The sequence below is a fragment of the Meriones unguiculatus genome, chromosome 3, assembly GCF_030254825.1.
Source record: "Meriones unguiculatus strain TT.TT164.6M chromosome 3, Bangor_MerUng_6.1, whole genome shotgun sequence".
NCBI lineage: Eukaryota > Metazoa > Chordata > Mammalia > Rodentia > Muridae > Meriones > Meriones unguiculatus.
This window is the reverse complement of record NC_083351.1, coordinates 18,824,006-18,851,220: the sequence shown is the minus strand read 5'-3', so window position 1 is coordinate 18,851,220 and position 27,215 is coordinate 18,824,006. Positions and strand designations below refer to the sequence as shown.

Below are 27,215 nucleotides of genomic sequence, written 5' to 3'. Positions count from 1 at the left end.
CCCTTTGATAGTACTGACAGGTTTTAAATTCTGGATTAGTCCACAAACAGGATAAACTATTTTTAAGGTGCCAGCAAACAGTAGGATATGTTTATAGAGAATCAGCAAGAAAAACACATGAGGCTTGCACAGATCAGTGGTTCAATGTTTACCCAGCCTGAGCAAGGCCCTGGGTTCCACCCCAAGCACAGAAAACAAAACAGGAAGGGGAGATGGGAAGCGAAAGCAAGGGAGAGGAGACAAAGGAGAAAAACAGAACCCAGCAACTGAATCAATACATTCATGAGTCAATATGAATTTTTATTAACACACATATGTCAAAGTCTGTACAAACCAAAACATTCCTATGTTTTAAAATGTCCATTATTACAAACATACAAAGAAACGGAAGGTGTTACCAAAAGTTACTCAATTTCATGGTAAAATGCTGTCATGATTTTTTTAAAAACCAACATCTCAGGACTGAGGTTTCCTCTTTATCTTTCAGGAGCTCATGGTAGTTTAGAAAATGCATGGGTTTGCTGAATATTAAATGCTAAGACCTTAAAAAAGGTGTAGTATAAAACTAAATAAGCGTTTGTATATTGTCACACGTCACATCCACAATTTCTCAGTCTTACTTTTTGTTTAAGAAACCATGACTGTCGTTCTTTTTCTACTCTTTTCCCCACAACCAACACAAATGTATCTGAAAAATACTGTATCATCACTTATCTTTACCTAAAAGTTTCTCACTGGAAAAGTTACAAAGTGATTTAGCGAGGCATTTTTCCTGCTTAGAAGGGAAAACTGTATTCCCTACGACAGTCATACAGAGACATGGTCCTTCGCATCTTGTCAGAAAGAGCCACTCACGTCCGTGTCTCTGTCTCTTCAGAGAACGCCATCACAAACCACAGAGCAAATGAATGAGTGAACGTGACTGCTCCAATGCTGGTGGACTGTGGTGCTAATGTCACCTGCCGTCATGGTCAGCTCTAACTCCACACTTCAACAAAGGCTGAAGAGTGCGGCTCCGCATACAAATCTATCCCTTCCAACATCATGCTGGGTCAGGGTGGGAGAAGGGCACTCGGCAGGAGCACTTGTTTCCTAAACATTCCCATTAAAAAGAGGGAGCACACAGGATGGGCTGAGAGAAGGGAGGGAAGAAAAGTGAGATTTCTCCCCTTCATACAGCCCGCACCTAACCAACCCTCACCCACCCTCAAAAAACACACCAGTTCAAATCTTATCCCACTTGAATCTGTTCATGTTGAAAAACAAAAACGTATTCTAATGACAACCTGGTATGACAGCTGACATAAGCAAGAAACAGGTATGTTTTTAAAAAAGAAGTGGCAGTGTGGGGATTTAAAATCATGTAAAAGAAGGAGGGGTAGATAGAGTGGGGAAGTGTCCAGTACAACCTGGACAACCATTCCTTCTGCCCTTACTTAAAGACAGACTGGTCAAGTCTCTGCAACCGTCCTTAAGTATCTCCTCAAATGCTCTTCCACGGGATCCTCCAAAAGGCACTTAGCTCCATACTTATGCCTCCAACATTTACCTTAGCATTAAGACTCTAAGGTAACAGGAAAGAAAAGATTGGATTCTTTTAGTAAAAGCTAGCAGGACTGGAATTTTTTTTTTTCTTTTTTCAAGGAGGCATCGCTTTTACAAGAAGAACTAGCTATGCTACCATCATTCCTTTATCAAGAAAAGGTTTCCTTTTTAAAAAATAAATAAAACTCTGTCTATACATAGTACAAAGGTCATACATAATATACCTGGAAAAACCCAAGAGTATACCCTGAAGCAAAAGGTTTATTGGCGAGAGAAAGCATCTCTCACTGCGCAAAGTCTCAAGGTGGCAGTTTTCAAGGTCCCGAGGGTGGCAGTGACGCGCAGCTGATGACAGACTGCTTGCCCATGGGGACGGCAGGTGTGGGGTGGACGGAAACTCTGCACACAACACTGAGTAGTGACCACTACGGAAACAGAGTACTAAAACAGAGAGGGCGAGCACGAAGGGGGGGAGTGGAAGGAGGAGGAGGAGGAGCGGGTCTGAAACCCAAACACTCAGCATGCAGCCATAGCTCGGCACAAACCAGCTGTTTCCATTCAGCCCATGACATTCGCACAAAGAAGGGTAACGGTGAGGACACAGAGATTTTGTAAGAAAGCACAATTCCCAGAGAACAGCCAGGTTGCCAACCCTGACCCCAGAGCATGGGCTGTCGTCGCTGGGAGCCTTCTCGGGGTCTTTACGGAGACGTTATGGTGCCTGACTTCTCAGACTTCTTGCTCTTGGACAAAGCAGCTGCTTGTTTCAGAAGCTCTCGGTTTTTGGCCTAAAAATTAAAAATAAAAAAACATAAAGTCAGCACAAGGACAGGTTCCACAGAATAGTGTGTGTTTCCTTGCAGAATAAGTTTAGTGAGTTATAAGAATGGCAGCGGGTGGTGGCGCACACCTTTAATCCCAACACCCAGGCAGAGGCAGGCAGATCTCTGCGTTTGAGGCCAGCCTGGTCTCGAGTTCCAGGACAGCCAGGGCTACACAGAGAAACCCTGTATAGAAAAACAACACAACACAACAAAAAATAACACTAAGAGCTAAGAGCAGCTGTCTGTGTAGATGTAACCGGAGGAAAATGGAGAGGAGAACTAGTCCTGAGAAGGGACCAACAGGAAGTTCTGTGACTTGAAAGAAGGGTCTGGCAGAGGTCCACTTGGGGAGCCTTGATCTCTTTGGGACTACTGTTACGAAAAGATAATGTACCCAACACGGTCAAACCACAAAGTCTTAATGGGCACGACAAGCAGATCTACAATTGAGACATCTGGACGCACATCTGGTGTATTAAAGCAAAGAACACATCTGTCAAATCCAGTTTTTGAGAGAAAAAGACGAAAACACACCCAACTTAAATAAAACAATGAAAGATGTCTTAAGGAGGTTCATGTGCTCTATTTGGAAAAAAGAAATCTAAGGATGGTTATCAAACACAATTGCAAGCACACCAGGTCACCACACACTCACCTGCAGTTGCTCTGTGACCTCCTTATGGGTTTTCTCCATTTGGTTCATTTTGGCCCGCGTCTGAGACTCCTGGTACTGAAAATCAGCCTTTAGCTCTGTAATCTGGAGAAAAGTATCATAATGACTTGAAGGAACTCCTTGATAATGGTAAGGTGTCGTGGTTTCAGATCTAAATAGTCGGTCTTAAAATTCAGTGGAACCAGGGCCCTCCTGCCATCCACACTTCATCAAAGCCACACAGCACTCTTTTTCCATAAAGCTTTTCTGAAGGTTCATTAACTCCTGAGCTCACCACCTTTCTTCCTTTTTCCTTCCCTCTTTCTTCACTTCTCCCCTTCAATACCTCCTTCTTTCTTTCTTTTTTGGGTTTCATTACCCAGGCTCTTTGATCAGCTCCCCTGAAGGGGGAGCAGCCTTACCAGTCCACAGAGGAAGACAATGCAGCCAGTTCTGATGAGACATGACAGACCAGGGTCAGATGGAAGGGGAAGAGGACCTCTCCTATCGGTGGACTGGGGGAGGGGCATAGGAGAAGAAGAGGGAGAGAGGGTGGGGTTGGGAGGGGATGGGGAAGGGGGCTACAGCTGGGATACAAAGTGAATAAACTGTAATTAATAAAAATAAAATTAAGGTAAAAATATTTCCAATTCATTGTACAAAAATGTTAAGTGTACTAAATGTCATGAAACTGTGGGAACGAGAAATTGTGAAAGTAATAAATTTTATTATACAGAAAACAAACAAACAAAAGAAAGCAGAAAGGGAGAGAATCATGGGAAGGCACCCACATTCCTCCACGTTACAGCTGCACACCAGCTCCCCAACTCTGAGTAAACATTTCAGCCAGGGTCAGGATGGTGGTGAACAGGTGCAATCTAAACACTCAAGAGACCCCAGTTGGAGGGCTACCTTGAGTTCAAGGCCAGTGTAGGCGATACAGCGAGGCACTGTCAAAAACAAACACACCCAAAGCAACAAACTTTCCATACAGCAAAAAACTTTCCATACTGAAACTACCAATACCTTTAAGATTTGACAGTACCACCAACCCCTAATGCTCACTCACAAGTTGACTGGGTTTGAGGAGTTTTGAGAGTAATCACTGCTATCAGTTCCAAAAGGCTGTTTTTGTTTATTTTTTATTTAAATTTTTTTATTATTTATTACAATTTATTCACTTTGTATCCCAGCTGTAGCCCTCTCCCTCCTCTCCTCCTAATCCCTCCCTGTGTCTTCTCCCCCTAAGCTCTTTCCCTTGTCCACTGATAGGGAAGGTCCTCCTCCCCTCCTAACTGACCCTGGCTTATCAAAAGGCTGGTGTTATTACTTCATTCAATTTTCATTTATTACTTTATACAATTTTTCCTATTATTATTTGTGTATCAAATGTTTGGGCCCACAAGTAGCACAACACATACCTGGAGGTCAGAGAATAGCTAAATGGAGCTGATTCTCTCCTTTTGCCTTTATATGAGTTTCAGAAATCCAATTCTGGTTGCCAGGCTTTCAAAGCCAGCACCTTACCAACTGAGCCACCCTAGTCACCTATCACTTTATTATAAACATTTGCTAAGTTACATTTGCTTATCTACTTAGATGTGGGAGTGAGAGCAACGGTGAGCATGCAGACGGCAGAGGAGAACTCAAGAAGTCAGCTCTCTCTACCACGCACATCCTCGACATAAAACCCAGGTTGCTGGGTTTGGTGGCAAGCACCTACACCTGTTCAGCCATCTTGCTGGCATTATTATTTTTATAAATTAACTTGTACTCTGTCCAATCTTTACAATAGCCTGAGGTGTAAGAGGTTACACCACGAGGACCACAGTGTTAATACTGAGCTGACTTCCAACGTTAAACTCAAGAGAGGGAGAACCATGCAGACAGTGATTGGTGAACTGAGGGGAGATATAATAGCAACAGGCATGGAGGGGGGAAGAGAAGGGCATCCAATAAAGGGATGGACAGTATGGACAGAGTCACACAGATACGCTGCCAAGGGCTGTTATTTCAATGGCTGATGACCTCACAGCAGCCACAGATGGGGCTACAGACAGGCAGGCACAGTGCGGCAAAAATGGAGTCCTAACTGGGCAATGTGCTCTTGGTCCTGAAAGCCACGGGACATAAGCGCTATCTGCTTTTTTTCCAAGTTTTTAGTTCTTCACAGAGGACGCAAGCACTCCCTACTGTGGAGAAGTCCACCTGTGCCATTCACATTTGGTCCAAGAAATGTGGGTGACTGTCACCTGTCAGTCACACAGCAGACTGGAAAGACAGACAGGTTCTGGGGACGCAAAGTGGTTACACGCTTGCCTAACACACCCAAGGCCTTGGTTTCAGTCTCTAGGATGCCCTGAAAACTGCACGAGAGCATGGGAACTTCTACACAATTTACACCAGGCGTGGCAGTACATGCCTGTAACCCCAGAACTAGAGAAACAGAAGATCAGAAGTTCAAAGTCATCCTGAGCTGATATGAATTCAAAGCCAGCCTGATCCATATGCAGTTCTAGCATGTACTTCTAGTCCCAGCACTTGGGAGGAAAAGCAGAAGGACTGCCACAGTGCAAGACTAGCCAGGTCTACACGGCAAGTTCCAGGAAGTGAGGGCTGTACTGCAAGAACAGTACCTCAAAAAGTAGAGCAAGGGTCAGGGAAGTGGTTCAGTGGGTACAGAGGACTGCCAGGCATCTAAGCCAGGCATCGATGGCTCATGCTTTTAATCCCAGTGCCAGGGAGGAAGAGATAGGCAGATCTCTAAATTCAAGGCCAGTCTGGTCTACAGAGGGAGTTCCAGGATAGTTAGGGAAAAAAAAAAAAAATCTAAAAATAGTCAACAAGAAGGGTACTCCAAGCCAGGCATGGTGGCATATGCCTTTAATCCCAGCACTTGGGAGGCAGAGGAATCACTGTGAGTTATAGGATATCCTGGTCTACAAAGAGAGTCAAGGGTACACAGAGAAACCCTGTCTCGAAAACAAACAAACAAACAAAAGCACACTCCAGGGAGAGGTGAGACTTGGTCATCAGGTTCTTTGAGCCTGAGGGTATTAAACATTTCCATTACAACAGGATTTTCATATCCCAATTCTGTACTCACTCAGCACCTTTTCCCCTTTTCCTTCTTCTTTTTTTTTTTTTTTTTTGAGACAGGGTTTTTCAGTATATCTTTTGCTATCCTGGACTCCCTATGTAGACCAGGCTAGCCTCGAACGCACAGAGGAACTCACAGAGATTCGCCTGCTCTGCATCAGCCTCCCTGATTGCTGGGAAGAAAGGCATATGCCACCACACCTGGCTTTTCTTCTTTCTTAGACAGGGTCCAGGTAGGTCTAGAACTCATTATCTTCTGGCATAGGCTCCTAACTGCTGGGATCATAGGTTTGTGCCAGCATGCCTGGCACACAGTTAATGGAATTTCTCTACCTTGAGATGGCAACTTTCTATGACGGCTCATACGAAACAGTATGTTAGCTAGGACTGTAGTTCAGTGATACAGCATTTCCTATCACACACAAGACCCTGGGTTAATCCCCAATAACCTGGCCCCTCCTGGACACACACACGGACACCTGTTATATGCTCTCTGCTGGAGACTGAACCCTCAGCCTGACCTGGTTTTTATAATACCATGCTCGTTGGCTTCGTTAAATAATGAGAAGTGGGAGCTCCCTGGAAATGCTGAAACCCAGCTCTCTGAACCCCTAGGCTGAGGCGGACTGACCAACAGAGCGCCGTCCCATAAGTCACCTCGGCAAACAGGCACCTCTTCCCAGGGAAGCCCCACCTGACTACAGGCTTTCTTTTAAGCCACCAATGGAAGTACCCAACAGAGGGTAAGAGTCACACCCCATTCTCCAGATCTTACTCTTGTGAACGTCCGGCCTGAAGGGCATTAATGAACTCATACCTTCTTCTCTTTCTCTAAGATCATCTGATCCTTCTGATGCAACATCTTCTTCAGAGTGGCCACCTCTTCCTTCAGCTGGGCAATGATGACAAAGTGGTCGGTGCCTGGTGAATCCAGAGCTAGGTCTGGGGAAAAGCTGGATAGAGAACGAGAGGGAAATTTCATAAATTGATTGGAAAAAAACTTTTCTCTACTTAAGGTCCCAGTCCTTTACTCCAGGTCACTTGATGGTAAACTCAGGGGCTTCAGTATCAATCTGAATTGCTGCCATCAGGCACATCGCTTCATCCACATCACACTCTCTATCTGTTGGACCTGAACTGCATAGGAAAGGTGGTCAGCAGAAAATGATGCCAACCCAAACAATACACCCACCACTTCTCATGTGGGACCAAAACAGACACGGCACCCCAAGCCAAGGGAACTGCTGCCGGCTCACTACACCTCCCCAGCACATCACTGCTGACACAGCCTGTCTGTGATTACACCTGCCCAGAACCCTGGAGAGACCAGCGAGTTTAAGCACATGCTCAGCTCTAATGTCCTGTGAGAGATTCTAATGCTCCTAAGAAAATGTGGTGCCCACCCTGGAAGCCGCCAGTCTCCCCTAAGAAGATGGGGTGCAAAGGATGGAGACCGCCTCCCGTGCTGCAATGGTAGCCAGTAATCTCAATATTCAACATGCTGAGGCAGGAGGACCACCGTGAGTCTGAGGCCAGCCTGGGCTATATGGTCAGTTTCAGGACAGTCTGAGCTACAGTTGAGACCTTGTCTCCAACAACAACAAAAAGAATTCTGTGATGCTTAGTGGAGGAGACGGAGGTGGCAGATTCCAGCTACACTGCATGCTTTCTACAGCTGCATTTCATCAGAGTACTGGTGACTCCCGTGTCCTTTTAGCAGACCCTCCTAATTTCTCCCATTTCAGGGACTCTGCAAGGCTCCGAAGTTATATGCAGAATCTTTTCTGAGTCTACAATAGGAAGTTTCCTGGGTGAGGATCCAAAATTTCCAATGGTGTCAAAGGTGCTTCTGACTAAACAAGGAATCACTGCCAAATGTTGCTTCCTGTCTTCCTCCAGGGAATCCCAGGGAAGTTTTCTTTGTTTACTTCTCTCAACAGGCCTTTTTTTTTTTTCCTTCTGGTTTTTCAAGACAGGGTTTCTCTGTGTTAACAGCCCTGGCTGTCCCTGTACTTTTGCTTTGTACACCAGCCTGGCTTTGAACTCACAGAGATCCACCTGCCTCTGCCTCTCCTGCATGCTGGGATTAAAGGCCTGCACGCAGTTTCTCTCAACAATCTTTAAAGCAATACACAAAACTGGATCCTGTTGTTTGTCAACAGAACAACAGCACACAGCCCCTTGACATTTGAGCTTTCCTTAATCTCACGTGGCAGCTAGTGTGCAGCATTTCTCTAAGGAGGAAACTGCCCACAGCAAGCCTCTCACTGCACACGCTGCACAGTTAACAAGGCAAACTCTCTGGCTGGGGCTGGGGGACAACACTGCTAACAGCACGGCCCCGTCCACGAGAAGCACCTGGAATGAAGCATCCGAGAAAGACTAGACTCATGGTCTAAGTGAGGCACACGCATAAGTGCAGAATGAGCCAATGCTCTTGGAACGATAAGACCAGCATCAGGATAAGGACCATCCGTCTCCTCCAGGTTCAGAGCTACAAGTTTCCTTGTATTTGTTTCAATACCCTCCAGAACATGTCTTCCCCAACCCAACAGAGTCTATTTAAACTCCTAGCTATAGCAAGCAAGGGCACAGGGTACTTGGCTAATCTCCTGTAACTTTTCATTGTCTCCAAAGCACCAAATGCTCTGCTCTACCTGTTCCTTAGGAGAGTATTTCTGTTACTGCTGCTATTGGCAGTACTGAGGAGTGAACCTAGGGCCTCATCCACAAGAGGCAGACGCCCTTACACTGAGCTTCAGCATCAGCCATAGGAATTACTCTTGCAGAACTGACTGTTGAAAAATCCAGCCCAGTCTACTCTGTATCAGGGCCTGATCCCTCTGACTCTGGATCCTAGCTCAGTCAGTACTTGAAATGAAAAGTAACAACTGATTAGCAAGGTAGAAAGCTTGTCTTTCCAACTGCTTCCACACACAAGGATCTTATTGCTTCTCCAAGACATTTCCTGTCTTTTCTGAAAGCTTTCAATAAAAGAACAAGTTCTGTGCTAAGAGGCTGAAGCGAAGAGGCTGGAAATTCAAGGCCAGCTTGTGCTATGCAGCAAGACCTGCTCTCAAGACAGCTATTTTCCCTGGGTGAATCAAAACAGGATGCAGTGACATAGCACACTGGTCCCGAGGCCATCATCAAAGTCCGCAAAGAAGCCCAATACTGCAGGCACAGCTCAAGGGCAGAGGGAAAAAAACGAGGTTTAAAAGGTCCTTCGGAAATGACAAACTGTAGGTACCTGGCTACCCCCCACTGAGTTGGCTTTTCGACTGCCCTTAGCACTTAGCAGTCGATGAAGAGTGGCTGGTGCACTGTCTCAAGGAAGAAATACTGTCTGACTCACACTCCTCAAAACGGGACACTTTACCCAGTGAATCAGGGAGTACTGAGCAGGGGTACTGAAAGAAAAACACCGTGTAGCCAGTTGCGGTGCTGCACACCTGTAATCCCAGCACTCTGGGAAGCAAGTGGATTGCTGTGAGTTTGAGGCCAGCATGGTCTATAAAGTGAGTCCGGGCTACATAGAGAAACCCTGTCTCAAAAAAACCAAAAAAAACACCGTGTAAGTATCAAAGCATCAGAGAAAGCTAAGATAATGTGTCCTATCCACCACATGGGAAGCTACAGGACGGTGAGCAAGAGGGGAGGCTGGGCACTGTGCTACTCTTCACTGATTCTGTCACCTGGGAGGCACAGATGGAGGCAGGCAGATCCCTGAGGTCCAAGCCTGCGTCTCCACAGAAAGTTCAGGACTGCTTCTTAACTTTTTGCTTATCAATTTACTACCAGCCTGGAAATCCTGTCTCAAATGAGAAAGAGAAAAAAAGAGAATAAAATATGTCTCCATATTAAATAAGAGAATGTAGCAGTATAAAACTGACATAAAACTGTCATGAAGCAACATGAGGAAGACACAAGAAATTAAAGAGTAAAACCATAAATTAAAAAAAAAAAATTAGTCAGAGCTGGAGGGATGGCTCAGCAGGTAAGAAGGCTGGCTCCTCTTCCAGAGGACCCAGGTTCAAGTCTCAGCACCCACATGGTTGTGTATAACTCCAGTTCTAGGAATCTGACATCCCCACACAGACAAAGCACCAATGCACATGAAAATAAATAAACCATTAGCTGGTTGGGGTAGCGCGTGCCTTTGATTCCAGCACTGGGAGGTAGAGGAAGGTAGATAGATGGCTGTGAGTTCAAGGCCAACCTGGTTTAAAAAGCGAGTTCAGGACAGCCAAGGCTACACCGAGAAACCCTGTCTCAAAAAACCCAACCAACCAAAAAAACAAAAAAAGAAAATTAGTGTTGGAGACTGAAACTAAGGGCCCTCCACCTACTCAGGAAGCAAGCACTCCCTGTTAGTCTGCAGCTGCTCCCACCCCTAAAAATATGTGCGTATTTTTAGGGCTTGGAAAGCACCTTAGCTGACAGAGTGCTTGCCTAGCACACACAAGGCCCTGGGCTGGATCCTAGTACCACATAAGCCTGGCAGCGTGGCTCATGCTTGTAATTCCAAAACTCAGGAGGGAGAGATGGGACAATCATCCTGGGAAACATGAGGTCCCCTCTACATGCCTCCCCCTCCCCCCATTACACTTACACACACACACACACACACACACACACACACACACACACACTATATTAAGTGCTTCCTTTGGCAACACACACATTAAAACTTGAACAATACACAGATTAGCATGGCCCTGTCCAAGAAGGACATGCAAATTTCTGAGTCATTCCGTATTTATAAATAAAATTTTGTTTGAATATTAAAAATGAATATAAAATAAAGAAATGCCTCTTTTGTTGTTGTTTTTTTGAAACAGTGTCTCATGATCTCCTGATTTCAATTCCATATGTGCTTAGGATGACACTGAACTCTTGATCCTCCTGCCTCCACTCCTGAGTGCTGGCTGGGATTATAGGTGTGTACCTCCAGCCTGGCTTCAGAATGCTTTAAAAGTAAAGTAAAAGAGCAGGACAAACCCCACAAAAACTAAGGCCAGCAAAATGTACTTTTTGTTGTTATGAATATTTCAAAGAAATGCAAGTAAACAGACTAGGTAATTAAAAGCACTAATAACAAGGGAACATTCCAAGGGAATGTGTTTACAGATGAACACTTCTCTGGCAGCAGAAAAAAATTATCTAAAGACTCAGATTATAAGATAAACATGGTGGCATAGCCTGTACTTAGTGACCTGCCTCAAGCTTGGGGTCAGCCTGGGCTACACACCAAGCTCCAGAACCAAAAGCACACAGCGAGACTCTATCTCTAACCCCCACACACTTAGTGTGAGGCTGGAGACACAGCCTGGCGGCAGAGCACTTTCCCATCACACACACACAAAACCAGCACGGGGGGAAAATGACCTTTTGCTGTCCTCTCTGGAGGATGTAATAAAAGACCACGCAGCTGCCAGGCGCGGTGCTGCACCTGTAATCCCAGCACCTGGGAGGCAGAGGCAAGCCCATCTCTGTGAGTTCAAGGCCAGCCTGATCTACAAAGTGAGTCCAGGCCAGCCAAGGCTACATAGAGAAACCCTGTCTCAAAAAAAAAAAAAAAAAAAAAAAGAGAAGAAGAAAAAAAGGCCAAGTAGCTAAGGAAAGGACCAGCATCCCACTGAGAAAAGCCATCCTTACTTGTGGCTGGATGTGATTCAAGAATCTACACAGAGAGCCTGAGGGTTTAGCTTAGTGCATCCAAGGCAACAGTAAGACTAATGGCAACACCGAAAGAATAAATAGGCTGGGAAGAGGCAAAGCTACTGAAGACTGGGCTGGCTGAACCGGAGCTTATGAATGCGCTCTCCCAGACCACTGACACAGTCTGGGTGTAAGCAAGTGACGGACCTGAGAGCACAGGTCTGGGCTTTAGTGGCCTGATTTCTAGGGCTTCAAAAAGTTTGTTCCTTGAAGCAGTTTTGACAGGATCATCAAAGAAGATGGACACATGTGTTTTCTTCAGAACATTAAGACCAGCTGCTCAAAAGAAGAGAGGAAGGGACCAGAACATTGGTCTGCATAGTTCTTTCCCACATACAATCTGAAAAAGGTAAGCATTTCCAGAGGATTCAAGAAGTTGAAAACCAATTAAACTAGTGTCAACAAACACTACCTTGGTAGGACCTGAAATCAAGTAAATAAAGAATACGACAGGGAAGAGTAGCCTCCAGACTTTACGTTCTATGAGAGAAAGCAGCAGCCAGCCCTGCAAAGACCCTCTTGGCCACACTGGTTGGGAGGGAGTGCTGTGAAGGCCAGTTTTCAGAGTGGAGAAGAGTCCAAGGCCTTTGGGGAAGTGTGAGGTGGTCTCACTTCAGGATGCCTGGGCCTGGAGGAACAGGAGAATGGATGGCTCCAAGACTCTGCTGGAAAGCGGCCCACTGCACCACACAGATGGACTCTGAGTATTAGGACAAAGCAGCGCATGAGAGGAAGCACAGCTGAGGAGGACAGAGGAAACCCGGAAGGAAAACATGAATTTAGGCCAAAATGAAACAAAAACACCGAACGGTATCTCATCCTTGCCTGTCCCAGCATCAGTAGGAAAAGGTCCAAAGAAGCGTGGAACATTCTGACAGACATGCAGCCCTGCCTTCACCCTGCCTCTGTTCTGTCTCTAAACCAACTCTTCCCAGAGGAGGCTACAGGTACAGACCACACAGAACGTTTCAGCACCTCACTTCTTAGACTTCCTTAGTGGACTGAAGAATTTAACTGCAGTTAATGCAGTTGCTAGTTGTAAATATATGCTTTTTTTCGGAAGAGGGTCTCACTATGTAGCCCTGGCTGGCTTTGAACTCACACAGATCTATCTGCCTCTGCCTCCCTAGTGCTGGATTAAAGGAGTGTGCCATCACACTCAAATACCTTATTTATGTTTTTTTTTGAGGCAGAGCCTCAATCTCTAGTCCAGGGTGGCCTGGGACTATTTATTTACATCAGTCTGGCCTTGAACTCAAGGCTTCCCACCTGCCTCAACCTCCCAAGTTTTGAGATTACAGGCATGAGCCACCATGACACCTAAATTCTTATATCAATTGATAACCAGCTCTCAGTATCAATTCTCTCTCAACTATAAGGTGACTAGCACAGCACTTCTACCTGGCCGCTCAGGACCCTGGCTAGCTGCACGGTGCACTCTCCAGTGTGCTCAAGACCTGTGTGTGCATTCCAAATGTGCGGGCACTCACACTTCAACTGGCTCACCTGTCTCCGTTAGTTGTGATTGACTCAAACTTGGATTTTTTCTTTGGGATTTCATTTTGAATTGAAGATGTAGAAAGTGTTTTCTGGCTTTTGATGGCAAAAAGAGAGAGAGACACATTAGAAATCAAAGATTAATAAAACACTCCAAGGAAAGTCTGTCAAATGGACCAACAATTTGTTCTGTCCAACAGCTCATTATTTTTGATTAATAAAATCTACTGAGGTGGTTTGTTTGTTTTGGTTTTTGGTTTTTTTGAGATAGGGTTTCTCTGTGTAGCTAGCCCTGGCTGTCCTGGACTCACTTTGTAGACCAGGCTTGCCTTGAACTCACAGAGATCCACATGCCTCTGCCTCCCAAGTGCTGGGATTAAAGGTGTAAGCCACCATACCTGGCCTAAAAGTGAGTTTATAGGTTTGGATGCTTGGACGCACAGGTTGCCAGTTTCCCCTGGATTAAAAATCACAGGACCTCAGCCACCCTGTAGGTGCTGAGAAATGAACCCAGGACCTCTGGAAGTGCTCTTAACTGCTGGGCCACCTCCTCAGCTACTTACACTTCTTCCCTGACTCTTCAGCATGGGATCCCAGTGGCTACTCTATCATTCTTGGAACTTTTGATCACTCAGATATCCTATTTTGAGGATGGCTGCTTCCTGCTTCTAAAATACTGAATGCTTCAACATCTGTTCTCAGTTTTTGCTCTTAAGTTATACATCAAACAGCATGGTTTTTACAGGGAAGGGAAACGCTGCTTCCTGGGCTCACCTCCACTAGAATCCTGAAACCCTGGGGCCACACGCAGACTCCAGACACCCTACTGAATGAAACTTAGTGAGGCCGCACAGCTCTTGATATAAAATCATCTCCACGCCTAGTGAGGTTTTCTTTTCTTTCTTTCTCTGAGACAGGGTTTCTCTGTGTAGCCTTGTAGCCTTGGCTGTCCTGGAATTCACTCTATAGACCAGGCTGGCCTCAAACTCACAGAGATCCACCTGCCTTTGCCTCCTGAGTGCTGGCATTAAAAGCACTGTACTGCCATTGCTGGATTCTAAGTGATTTTCACTGTTACTGTTTTTAAGAGTTTCTCTGTGTGGCCTTGGCTGTCCTGGACTCCCATGCGTCAACATGCCTGGTCTAAGTGATTTTTTTAATGTACTAGTACTGACTCATGTTTGAGTCTTCGCAGTTCCCGGCTCAGCTATAAACAATTCTGCTAGAACTTCAAACAAAGCATTTCGAAAATGGAACCTCCTCCTCCCCTTCCTGGTTTTTTCTTTTAAGTTATATCTGTTCATCCACATGAGAAACCTGAGAACTATCCTTTATTGACTCAGCAACTACCAATATGTATTGATACATTTCTTATAATCTTCACTCCAAAGTACCTTCTTACTTTCTTGAGGCATGGGCTCAGGATGGCTCTTTGTATGTGTGTGGTGGGGGTAAGGGTGGGAGAAGTTGGATTATGTGAGGGCATGACAGAGGGCATCATGTAGCTGTGGCTGGCCTTGAACTCCTGAGCCTTCTGCTTCTACCTCGAGTGCTAAGGTTACCTCAACCTCCAGGCTGAGGTGAGGTTCCTGTAACATTTCTTTTTGTTTATTTGGGCTTTTGTTTTTGTTTTTTGTTTTTTTTGAGACAGGGTTTCTCTGTGCAATAGCCCTGGTTGTTCTGGACTCACTTTGTAGATCAGGCTGGCCTCGAACTCACGAAGATCCACCTGCCTCTGCCTCTGCCTCTGCCTCTGCCGGGATTAAAGGCGTGCGCCACCATGCCCGGCCTTCCTGTAACATTTCTAAGCTTACCTATAATTACACAAAAAGAACAGCCCCACCGGGAAGAGGTGTGAATCCAAGGCCTTGAGAATGTCAGGCAAGCACTACACTGGCCTCTACCCCAGTCCTCAGCCACCTTTTCTTTCAGTGCCTTCTCTACAGTCAGGGCGATTGCTGCCAACATAGGCTGGGCCCTTCCCTTGCATGGGCCCCTCAGTGGCTGCCCACTGGCCCTGATGAGGGGAGCAGGGCCCATTCCTCCTTCTACAGTTTCCAGAAACACAATGGTCTGATATTCTCAGGGGCTCTGTGTGGGTTCACATCCTCTGGTCCTCTGCAAGCACTAGTCCCTGTACGAGGATGCCTCATCCTCACTTAACAGGGCTAATGCATCTGGGATAGTCGAGGCAGGCTCTTCTCCAAGCCAGTCTTCCTGACTTCCCAGGCAGTTAATTAAAACTGTTTCCTGCCTGAACCTTGACAGGTTTTTAAAGTAGTGGCCACTACATTAGCCTGCAATGATTTGATTACAAGTCTGTCTTCTCTACCAAACGGCACACTACCGAGAGCAGCATGGCTTTTATTCGTCTCTGAATTCCCAGCAGAGTGCCTGGCCCACGAGAGTCCTTAATAATGCCTAGAGAACAAACAAACCCTTAATGACAGTAATAACAAAAAACAGCTAAAACCCATTGAATACTGTCATTAGAAAACAAACTGCTATTCATGTACTATGTAATCTGCCTTCACAATAACCCTATGAGAGGTAACACTTTTCTCTTCCTCATTGTCCATGAAAAAACTTGCTAGAGACGGGATTAAACCTAAAGCTTCAATTCTCAGTGTTACTGTACATACTCTAAAAGGAAGTTTCTGCCATCAACAAAAGGACATTTTTGACTGGCTCCCACCCTGAAAAAGTCTAGAATACCTATCAACTATTTGTCCAAAATACTGTCCCTAGCCAGAAAGCAAAATATCCAATCCTGAAGAGATTATGCAAGACAAAGTTGAATTGCACAGACCTTAAAGACATGATACAGAGACCTCCGTGGCCCTCGGAGACATGGGAACTATAAAGCAGAGCAAGCAAGAGGCTTCCTAAAGGCTGGTAACAACAGGGAAGCGTCTACGAGATGGCATCTCCTTGATGGAGTGCAGAAACGTGGTCCCTGCCCTCCCAGCTCCTATGGTCCTCTTGTGCACCTGGGGTTACCTGTTGTAGTGGCTGCCACCACTCAGGCGGCTGTACTGCTCCTTCTCCTGGTGGCTGGCCCGAGAAGAGCTGCTCAGGTGCTTCCTCTGCTCTTTGGTCTTCTGAAGGACGCGCTTGTACGACAGTGTACACAACCAGCACAGCAGCTTCCCATCTACCTGGAAGATGAGACAAATTAGGAGGAGGAGGTAAGATCAGTGCTGAGACCACGAGCATGAAGACCGTGAGCCAGGGCCGCTGGAGCCGCTGCCCCGTGCAAGCTGTGTGGGCGTGGGGCAAGTCACAGAGGACTCGGTGACGATGTACATGAGCCACACACATAAAAATTAATTTATGCCACATGCTTTTAATCCCAGCACTCAGGAGGAGATCTCTGAGTTTGAGGCCAAACTGATCTACAGAGCGAGTTCCGAGTTCCATGACAGCCAGGGCTACAGAGAGAAACTTTTTTTTTTCTTTTGAGATAGGTCTCACCAGGAACTCACTACGTAGTCCACGGAGATCCATTTGCCTCTTCCTCCTATGTGCCGGGATTAAGGACATGTGCCACCGTACCTGAACCAACACCTTTAAAACAAAAACATTTTAGATTTATCCTATTTTATGTGTGTGGGTGTTCTGTCTGCATGAGTGCCTGTGTAGCACACGCATGCCTGGTGCCTCTGGAGGTCAGAAGAGGGGCCGGAGTTACAGGTGATTAAGCGCTGTCATGAGGGAGCTGGGAACTGAATCCAGGTCCTCTGTGAGGGCAGCCAGAGCTCTTAATCCCTAAGCCCCCAGCACCTTTTCCCATTAAACTCTAACTCTGCTTGAAAAAAACAATCCAAGACAGGTATAGTGGCTAAGGCCAGCCTGTGTGACAAAGTGAGTTCCAAGTCAGGCAACTGAATTAAGACCCTGTTTCAAAAAACAAAAACAAAAAGCCAATGCTTAGGGAAGGATTGTAATTAATAAAATAGGAACATGACAAATTTGACAATGAAAATTAGCAAATTATTAAAAATTAGCAATACTAATACAAACAAGATTTTTAAATTACAGAAATCACTTACTAAGTTATGTGCCAGGCTCAAAATGAATAATTTTAGGGGCTGGGGAGATGGCTCAGAGGTTAAGAGCACCAGCTGCTCTTCCAGGGGTGCCGAGTTCAGTTCCCAGCAACTACATGGTAGCTCACAGCCATCTATAATGATATCTGGTGCCCTCTTCTGGCCGGCAGGTGTACATGCAGACAGACATTGTATTCATAATAAATAAATATTTTTTAAAAATTAGTAATTTTATCTAGACTACAGGGAACTAAGGAATGCTGAAAGCAGGAGAAATAATGTTTGCCAGGGATGAGCCCCCTAATCGTTACCCAGTACCAAGCGGTCAGTTCTGAAATAATATACACACAAATAACAGTAAATGGACTGAGCGTATTGTTATATATTTATGTGTTTATAAGTAGGTCTGTAACAGTTACAAGGAAGAGGGCCTGAAACTTGAGAGGGAGGAAGAAGGGAATATAGCCGAGGTTGAAGGGAGAGGAAAGAGAAGTGGGGAGAAGGATGTAACTGTATTTTAGCTTAAATTTGTTCTTTGTTTTTTCTGAGACAGGGATTCTCTGTGTATCCCTCGCTGTCCTGGAACTCACTGTAGACCTCACCAGGCTGGCCTCAAACTCAGATATCCACATATCTCTGCCTCCTGAGTACTGGGATTAAAGGTATACCACCACTGCCTAGCCTAACTTAAAATATTTTTAAATAAAAAATAAAATTTGAATTAAAAATTTTTTATTGGACTGGAGAAATGGCTCAGAGGTTAAGAGCACTGGCTGCTCTTCCAAAGGTCCTGAGTTCAATTCCCAGCAACCACATGGTGGCTCACAACCATCTACAATGAGATCCAGTGCCCTCTTCTGGCCTGCAGGCATGCATGCAGGCATAACATTGTATACATAATAAATAAATCTTTAAAAAAAAAATTTTTTTTTTAATTTCAGTGTGGTGACACACGCTCATAATCCAGAAGATGCAGGCAAGAGGACCAGGAATTCAGGCCACTCTTACTACAGAGAGAGTACAAGGATGTCTGGGTTACAGAAAACCGTATCTTAAAAGCATACAAAAGCCGATTGTGGCGGCTCAAACCGTAACTCAGGAGGCAGAGCAGGCAGATAGCTGTGAGTTCAAGGCCATCCAGGGCTACACAGTGAGAGCTTGTCTCAAACAAACAAAACAGAAAAGCTATTTTCTATAACTACCTCATTCAGTCTCCCTGTTTCTCTGCTGTAGCTGTTATTCCCATCAGGAAAGAAAAAGAAATGGACACATATGAGAACAACTTGCCCAAGATCATTCAGCTAGCTCTGGAACGAGACAGGACTCAACTCAGATCTAGGGTGCTACAAAGCCCAAGCAGCTCCCTTCCCTGGAAGTGGATAGAGTCCTTTTGTCCCTTTATTTTTTATCTTATATGTATTCATGTTCTGCCTCATGTATGTCTGTGTACCATGTATGTGCATGTATGTTGGATTCTCTGGGACTGGATACAGACAGCCGTGAGCATCTATGTGGGTGCTAGGAATCAAACTGGGGCCTCTGGAAGAGCAGCCAGTGCTCTCCTCCTCTGAGCCATCTCTGTAGTCCGGGGAAGAACAGCACTAAAGGTATCTACTGATTACTAACACAGCTTTTCCAGCGTCTTATTTAAGGAAGGTGCCCGGCTGGCAGGCAGAAATATGCTCATCAACGAAAGTTACATCCCTCTACTATAATTTAATAATTAGCAAGAGGAAGCCTTGAGAGCCCAAACGTTTCACTGGCATTGACAAGAGCGTCAGGACTACTAACTACATTCTTTGTTCCTAAGTATTTCCTTACCACCTCCTTACTGTGTCCAGGCCACCAGAATATCAAGAGAGAAAAAAGATGGAGAAAGAGCTCACAACCTAATGGGATGAGAAACATGGAATACAGAATGTAATTTCTATAAGGACACATTATGAAGACAATGAAGGAATGTGAGTTAGAACCGAGGAAACTACAGAATGTCTCCAGCAGGTCTTCCTCAGCTACAGAGAAAGTTCAAGGCTAGCCAAGGCTACATGAGACCTTGTCTCACCTCTTCCTTCCCACAAAAAGGTTCCTTTAAAGAGGTGTCATCCAAATTACAAGCAAAGAAACCAATCCGAACTTTCTGGAAAAGGCTGCATAAAGCGAAGCATGGCCAGCACAAAGAACCTGGGATGCCTGAAGAGTGAAAGGAAGCCCACGTGGTCACAGGTGGGCGAATACAGGAGGAAACTGAGTGCTGGGTAGGGTAAGACCTGGCAGGCGTGGAAGAGTTTTGGTTTTACTTGAGTAGAAATGAAGCCACCAGAGGGTTTCAAGCAGAGACAATAGTACAACCCAATCCTAAAACAAACAAACAACAACCACCAAAAAAACAAAGAAACAAAGCCTAACTCTTCAAGGTCAGTAACAGAAGCAGGAAAGGATCTCAGAATTATGCCCACTTGATTTGGCCCAATTTAATTTAAATATAAAATAAAATAAAACAAGACAAAAGAGGAGAAAGAGGAGGAAGAGGAAGAGGAGGAGACAGCAACTTACCTTCTTTCGATCATCTTTCCTGTCAAATGCACACTGCTGCTTGCACTGTTCACAAGAATACGGGGGTCCATACTTCTTCTCTGAATTTGTGCAGCGTTGGCATTTATTCCCAATAAATGCTGCAATTATGTTGCAATACTGACAAGGCTTAGGCTTAGAGACAAAAAAGGATCAAGTTAGGTATATCATAAACTACTGGCCTTTTTTTATAGTAATAATTCCTACTTTGTAGTTCATGTCACAGGGTAAACATGTGTTCCCAACATCATTTGCTCCTAAGTGCTCAAAAGAAGCCCAATTCTTAGCACCATAAAAAGTAACCCCCCCATAGGATTACTGATTTTTAAATAAAAAAATAACAATGAAAACCCACGAGTGTCCAGGATGAGACTTCAACAAGAATCCAATAGAACACAGTTGAGTTTGAGGCCAACTTGAGCTACATGAGACACTGTCTCAAAACAAAAACAAAAACAGGCCAGGCATGGTGATGCACACTTTCAATCCCAGCAATCAGGAGGCAGACATAGGGGGATCTCTGTGAGTTTGAGGCTAGCAGTGTACAGAGGGAGTTCCAGGACAGCCGGGGCCACATAGTGAGACCCTGACTCAAAAAAAAAAAAAAAAAAAAAACCAAAAACCAACCAAAGAGACGACTCAGCGTGCAAAGGAGCTTGCCAATCCCCAGAACTTACAAAGGAGAGAACTAACACCACAAAGCTGACCTGTGACATCAGGAAAGAAGGGAGAAAAGAGGAGAAGGGGAAGGGGAACAAAAAGGAAGGTAAAATTATATATATCTAATTTGGAAATGTTTTATTTTATACGTGTCTGTATGTACATTACATGAGTACACTGCATGCAGAAGCTAGGAGGAGGCATCAGATCCCCTGGAAGTAGAGTTGTCAGCCACCATGTGGTCCTCTGGGAACAAGTACTTTTGACCACTGAGCCATTGCTCCAGGCCCGGAAAGTTAAGTTCTAAGGAAATCTAAGCACTCACTCCTGTTAAGATTTTGGTTTAGGGAAATTCTACTTACCGTTCCATACAACTGGACATTCTGAGCACACTTCTTGCATATTGTATTGGTTTTACTGTTAAAGAAAAAATGAAACAGACTTTCATAGAACATCTGAAAATGTTCCTCTGAAATCCAAGAAGTTCGTCATTGCTAAGGTACTAGGGGTCAGCTGACAGAGTCTGGACATTTAGTCAACTAACCATGACAACTCAGTTTAGACAGACAATCAGTTACCTCAGGTAATGCCGTGTGTCTCATCCCCCGCCCCAGGATCGGCATTTTCCTCATGGGGCCCACGCTGGCCGCAAACTCACTGTGCAGCTGAGAACGGCTGTGACCTCCTGCCTCTGCCTCCTCAATGCTAGCACTACAGATGTGAGACCACATGACCGGCTTTAACTATGCCGTCTTTAAAACTATCATATATAGAGAAGGCCCTCAAAACACGGCATTAAACCAGAAGGAAATACGAGGAAAGAGACTAATTCTCTAGGCTTCAGATGAGTATACCTGCGAGGGTGTATACCTGCGACATGAATTTGAGACCGACACATTATCTTAGCCTATACTCTCTTCAGCAGGGAAGGGCATGGAAATGAGACATGGGAAATACATGCTGTGGGCAAATACTTAGTATCTGCGATTCCTCTTAGTCAGCCACTGTCCAAAATAAACACTTCCTTTGCCTTGTGAAGAGCTAAAGGTCGTGATGTTGGAGCGAAGCAACCTGCCCACGGAAAATTCATTTTCATATAAAACATAAGTTATGCAGGTTGGTAGTGGCGTGTGCCTTTGATCCCAGCACTCAGGAGGCAGAGGCAGGAGGATTTCTGAGTTCAAGGCCAGCCTGGTCTACAGAATGAGTTCCAAGATACCCAGGGCTACACAGAGAAACCCTGTCTTGAAAAAAAACAGAAAAAGAAAGAAAAGAATACAATGACAAAAAGAAAAACTAAACACGTCAGAACAGAAAACATAATTAAATAGAAACTCAGGACATGATGGTACAAGTCTGTAATCCCAGGGACTTATGTGGACGTAGTCCGGAAGGAGATCACTTGCCTACCACATGTAAGGCCCCAACTTTGACCCCAGACATTCAGGAAAAAAAAAAGTATTTGCCAAGCCAACTTTTAATTATCTGTATGTATGTGTCTCTGTGCTGTAAGTACAGCAAAGGAAGTGCCCCTAGCTGTTCTCATTCTCTGAAGCTGAGTTACAGGCTTTTTGGTTTTGGACACAGGGTCTAGGGACATAGCTTTGCTAGTTGGCCTGTAGCTCATTATGTCTACCAGGCTTGCTACTCCAGTGCCAAAATTAAGAGACTGCTGGTATTTGTGTGTGAGAGAGCTTTTTGTGTACCTGTGTGCTTTCTGTTGTTTTTATGAGACAGGATCTCTCTCGCGCTCTGAGTGCTCAACCAGCCTACTTGAGTGTTTAAAGTCGTATGTCAGCAGGGTGCAGTGGCACACGCCTGCAATCCCAGCACTCAGGAGGCAGAGGCAGGCGGATCTCTGTGAATTCCAGGCCAGCCGCGTCTACAGGGCAGCCAGGGCTGTTACACACAAACCCTGTCTTGGGGACTGGGGTGAACAACAACAAAACAAACAATAAAGCTGCCTGTCATTTACTTTTCAGATCCTTGATCATTGTACCCGTGGTTACCTTTGTTGATCTGAGTCAAGGTCTCACCAGCCCCTGCGATTACAGACCTGCACCACAGCGCTGGACTCCCCACTTCTTTTTTCAAAGTGGCAGCAAACTACACTAATAAAATAAAAATCTAAGCAAACAATCGGTAGTATATAGGAAATAATTTGCATACTATATACTCCTTAATATGCAGGAACTTCGTAATTTGTCTGTAATGTAACTGACTACATATTTGTATGTTTTAGCTGGTAATGCCTTTGATCTTAGCACTACAGAGGCAGAAGCAAGCGGATCTCTGCGCATGACACCATCCTAGGACTAGAGAGATGCCTAGTTAAGAACACTTTTTACTTTTCCAGAGAACACAAGTTCAGGTTCAGCACCCACGTTGGGTGGGTCACTATTTCACCAGCAGCTGAGCTCACTAACACACTTAACAATAAACATAAAACTTAAAAGAAAAGGACTACTCTCATCTATGTACCAAGACCTCATCCAACTGAAAAATAAACAAATGCTACAACACAATCATTACAGCCCTATGTCTATATAAAATATAAGCAGAAACTTTAAAAGGGAAAAAAAAAATCTATTCACAGTTTATTTTCTTTTAGGTTTTCGAGACAAGGTTTCTGTGTGGCCCTGGCTGTCCTGGAACTCACTATGTATTCCAGGCTGGCCTCGAACTCAGGGCTGGGGCTAAGGACATGTCCCAACAGCACCTGGCTACATTTTATTTTTAAGACATTGTCTCACTGTGTATAGCTGGCCTCGAACTTTCACTCTGAGACCAGACAGCCTATTTCTCCAGTACTGCAATTAATGGAGCAAAGGAACACTGTTGTTTTTGTTTCAGGGTTTTCAAGACCGGGTTTCTCTGTGTAGCCCTGGCTGTCCTGGACTTGCTTTGTAGACCAGGCTGGCCTCGAACTCAAGAGAATCAGCCTGAGCGCTACCCCACTGGCTCATGCTGCTATTTTTGACTTTACGTATAAAACAGGGTCAGCAGGGTGTGGTGGCGTGCACAAGAGACTACATAGAGAAACCCTGTCTCAAAAAAACAACAGAAAGGAGCTCTCCAGACAGACAGACAGACAGACAGATGGAGATATAGCCTTGGCTGTCCTGGAGCTGACTATGTTAACTAGGCTGGCCAGGAACTCAGAGATTTTCCTGCCTTTGACTCCTGAGCACGGAGATTAAATACCTGTGCCACTATGCCTGGCATATTTTTTTTTTATTTTACTGTTTTTTTAAAATGTGTGTTCTGTAGGTATATCCATGTCTACGCAGCTGCCCATAGAGGCCAGAGGAGTTGGATCCCCCTGGAACTGGATTTACGGGTTGTCAGAAATCTGATATGGGTGTCTCTAATTGTCTGGTCCTCTGGAGGAGCAGCTGCATGCCCTTAAGCACTTAGCCATCTCTCCAGCCAACAGGACTGCCGGTATTAAAGATGTGACCCACCAAAAAGATGTGATCCACCACACCCAGACCGATTTCCATTTCCCAGGGCAGCTGTGGTGGCTCACACTTTTAGCCCTGGCCCTAGGGAGGCTGAAGAGAAAGACCGGTCTCCAAACAAACCAACCTATATAACAAAACAGCAAGAAAAACAAAACCCCCCTGTCACTGGGGTCCACCAGAACTCTACCTCTCCTGCTGGTACTCTGTCCTGCAGTAGGTACACTTCACAACAGGGTGAGCAATCCGGCATTCCTGGAACAGAGGAGGAGAGCATGTGAACAGGCCCTGGGGAGCCGCAGCAGCCTTCAGGAGGAAGGCGCAGACCTGGGCACTAACACTCCTGGCGCAGCCACTAAGCTCCAGTGAGTCACTCCACTCTCTGTACCTTATTTTCCTCCTCTGTAATACCGGAGTCACTTCCCTGCTGTTGATGTGGGAGTAGGAATTTGTATGAATTACTCATAAATAGTAAAACAAATATATGCGCGACAAAGCCCTGGATTGGCGATTAGACACCCTAATGCCCAAGTCTACCATTGTGGGATACGGAGGAGGATTACTTGTGAAACGAAGGCAACAGATTAAAAGTGTTTGTTTACAAAAATTCCTTAAAAAAAATCCTACAGTCTTAGGCAGCACCCCACTTTAATCCAAGCACTTGGGAGGCAGAGGCAGTCGGATCTCTTAAGAGTTCCAGGAGCTACAAATGAGAAGACCCTGCCTCAAGAACAAACTTTTAAATCATGGTTTTTATGTCCAAAGGGGCACTCAATTATTCAGACACAGTGAACACAGTGGCTGAAGGAAAAGATATGAGCATTTGTGTGTGTGTGCTACACAGTGGACACACACTGAGAAATATCAGAATTTGTCAATGGCAACTTCCCTCGAGCTTGCTGACTTAATTGTTGCTCTGTTCACAAACAAACAAACGTTACCATTTAGGGGGTTAAAAATGGTAAGGGCAAGGCGGAAGGCTACCAACTAGGTGCTAAAAAGTCTTTTGATTTGTGCGCTCCAAGGCTACATTCGGATACTTTTTTTTTTTTTCTTCATTTTTCCGTCATGATGGCTCGCCACCTCCAACTTTGCGACTGGCTTAAAAGTGCCCATCAAGAGTGCAAGTTCGAGACACGCTCCCAGACAGCACCTGACTCCGGGGTTCAATCACAGCCGGGAGAGGGGGACCCCCGGGCCCTCCTCATTCTGCACCCAGGGCCACCGGGGCAGGGGAGAGGGCGGACCCAGTCGGGGACAGACAGGAGACTCGCCGTCCCCTCCCCGCGACCTCCCCGGGGCCCAGAAGAAACCCCCGCCGTTGCTAAGCACCGGGACACGCCGGCTGCCGGGGCCTGCGCCCGGGCCCGGGATCTCCCACGCCGCTCCCCGGGGGAGGCGGGCCGGCCACACCCGGCCCGAGGGGACCCCGGCGGGCGTCCCGGCGGGACCGAGAGTTCCGAGCCGCGCCCGGAGCGTCCCCAGCTCCCGGCCGCCGCCCCAGCCCGCGCACCTTGCACAGCTGCTGCCCCTGAGACAGCGCCTCGAAGGGGAAGCGCTGGTGGCACTTGGTGCAGGCGTAGAGCGCCGCCATGTCCGGCCCGGGCCGCGCTCGCCGCCCGCCCGCCGCTTTATCTGACAGTCTGAGGCGCAACCTGGCGGCGGCGGCCGGCCGCGGGCTGCGCAGGGCGGGCGCGCGAGGGCGGGCCGCGGGCGCGGGGGCGGGCCCTCCGGCGCCCGGAGGCCGCTGGCTGGTCCGCGCCGACGTCGATCAAGCGCGAGGGGGCGGGGCGGGGCGCTCCCGGCGGCTCTGATTCGGCCTGGCTCCGACTACGCCACCGTGACGCCCGGGGCCGCGGTTATGTAAAGCGCAGTCACGCGGGGACGCCGCCTGGAGAGAGCGTCCTCCCTCCGAGAGCGAGCGAGCGAGCGAGCGAGCAGGGGGCGAGGAAGCTTGGCGTCTGCGGCCCGGCCCTCGCTCCGCCTCTCCTGGGCCGCCGACGCGGCGGCGCTTCTCGCGATACTCGGTGGAGTTGTGATGTTTGGGGTTGCCATGGAACCTCCCGCTAGCCGGAGGAGGGCGGGATTGGGGTAACAGTGGGGCGACGTCGGATTCGAACTCCGAGGCCGCCCCGGGTTTGAGCGAGCTGGGCAGCCAAGGGGGAAACCCTGTCCTCAGAACAAGGTCTTCTACGCAGCCCTCTATAAGGGAGAAACAGGCTGAGTGTCCTCTGTGGGCTGGAGAGATGCGCTGGGGGACGGCGGCTTTTGGCTCCCGGCGCTCACGATTGGAGGCTCAGACGGCCTGTAACACCAGCTGCGGGGGTGCTCCCGAGGCCTCTGAACTCTGCAGGCATCTGCACTCACTCACCTGTACATACACACAATTACAAATAAAATGTAATTGGGGGAAAAAAAGGAAAGATTTTTTGAGTCACGTAAACATAGCCTCCATGCTTACACGGGCACCCTTCCCTGGAGCACCAGTGGTGCCTCTGTGCTCTCCTGTTTAACCGGTTCACAACTGCCCACCGTCCTCATCAGACTGTGCCTTTTAGAGTGATCCTGGCAATGCCGTTTGGGTCATCTCTGTCTCTCCCTCACTTAATACGGAGCTAACTGATGCATCCATTCAACACGGCCTAGCATGTGTGAGACTTGATCTCCGGCACTGGAGAAAGAACAAGGGGGTAGGGCATCTTGTACCCAGCTTGCGAGACCCCAAAAGGCCATCGACCACACCAGGAGTCAGAAATCATACTTTGCAAGGGGAAGGGGCTTCTAGACTTGGCTGTTACAGGATTGGGCGACGTTTAGCAAGAGCAAGCTTGTTACATAGTGATTGGTTAGATGCAAGCTGTAACCATCTGGAGTATTTTGGTAACCATAATGATAACATATAATTGTTTTAGTAACCTCAAGGACAAAGGTCATTTTGACCCGTTTTCTGATCAGCTAGTTTCAGGGTTGACACACTCTGTGGCCATTCTCAGAAATGTTGTAGTTCCTTCACTTGTTTTCTGCAAGTACAAACGTGCTTTTCTGAAGCAGGGGTAAGTTTTAGGTCACATATAGGATGGAGGCCAGTGACAAAATGGTTTCTGTTATGTTCAGGCTTTTCAGGCATAGAAAGATC

General features: G+C 46.4%; 1 protein-coding gene and 1 non-coding gene across 3 annotated transcripts; one reads left to right on the top strand and one right to left on the bottom strand.

Moving 5' to 3' along the window:
- Positions 1–279: 279 nt before the first annotated feature.
- On the bottom strand, positions 280–25,765 carry Fam76a (family with sequence similarity 76 member A). Of its 2 annotated transcripts, XM_021643974.2 has the most exons (9): positions 25,593–25,764; positions 24,270–24,334; positions 20,981–21,035; positions 19,941–20,093; positions 16,339–16,496; positions 13,348–13,434; positions 6,938–7,073; positions 3,025–3,126; positions 280–2,333 (listed from the first exon to the last, which is right to left on the bottom strand). In XM_021643974.2, exons 1-9 carry the CDS (start codon positions 25,671–25,673, stop codon positions 2,247–2,249), a joined length of 924 nt encoding a protein of 307 aa, XP_021499649.1. In that variant the 5' UTR covers positions 25,674–25,764; the 3' UTR covers positions 280–2,246. The 2 variants fall into 2 exon arrangements, with proteins under 2 accessions (XP_021499649.1, XP_021499657.1); XM_021643982.2 differs by lacking the exon at positions 13,348–13,434 and having other exon boundaries at positions 25,593–25,765.
- Positions 10,781–10,883, top strand: LOC132653289 (U6 spliceosomal RNA). The gene has a single exon (XR_009591065.1). It is a non-coding gene; the product is annotated as a U6 spliceosomal RNA (small nuclear RNA).
- Positions 25,766–27,215: the final 1,450 nt, after the last annotated feature.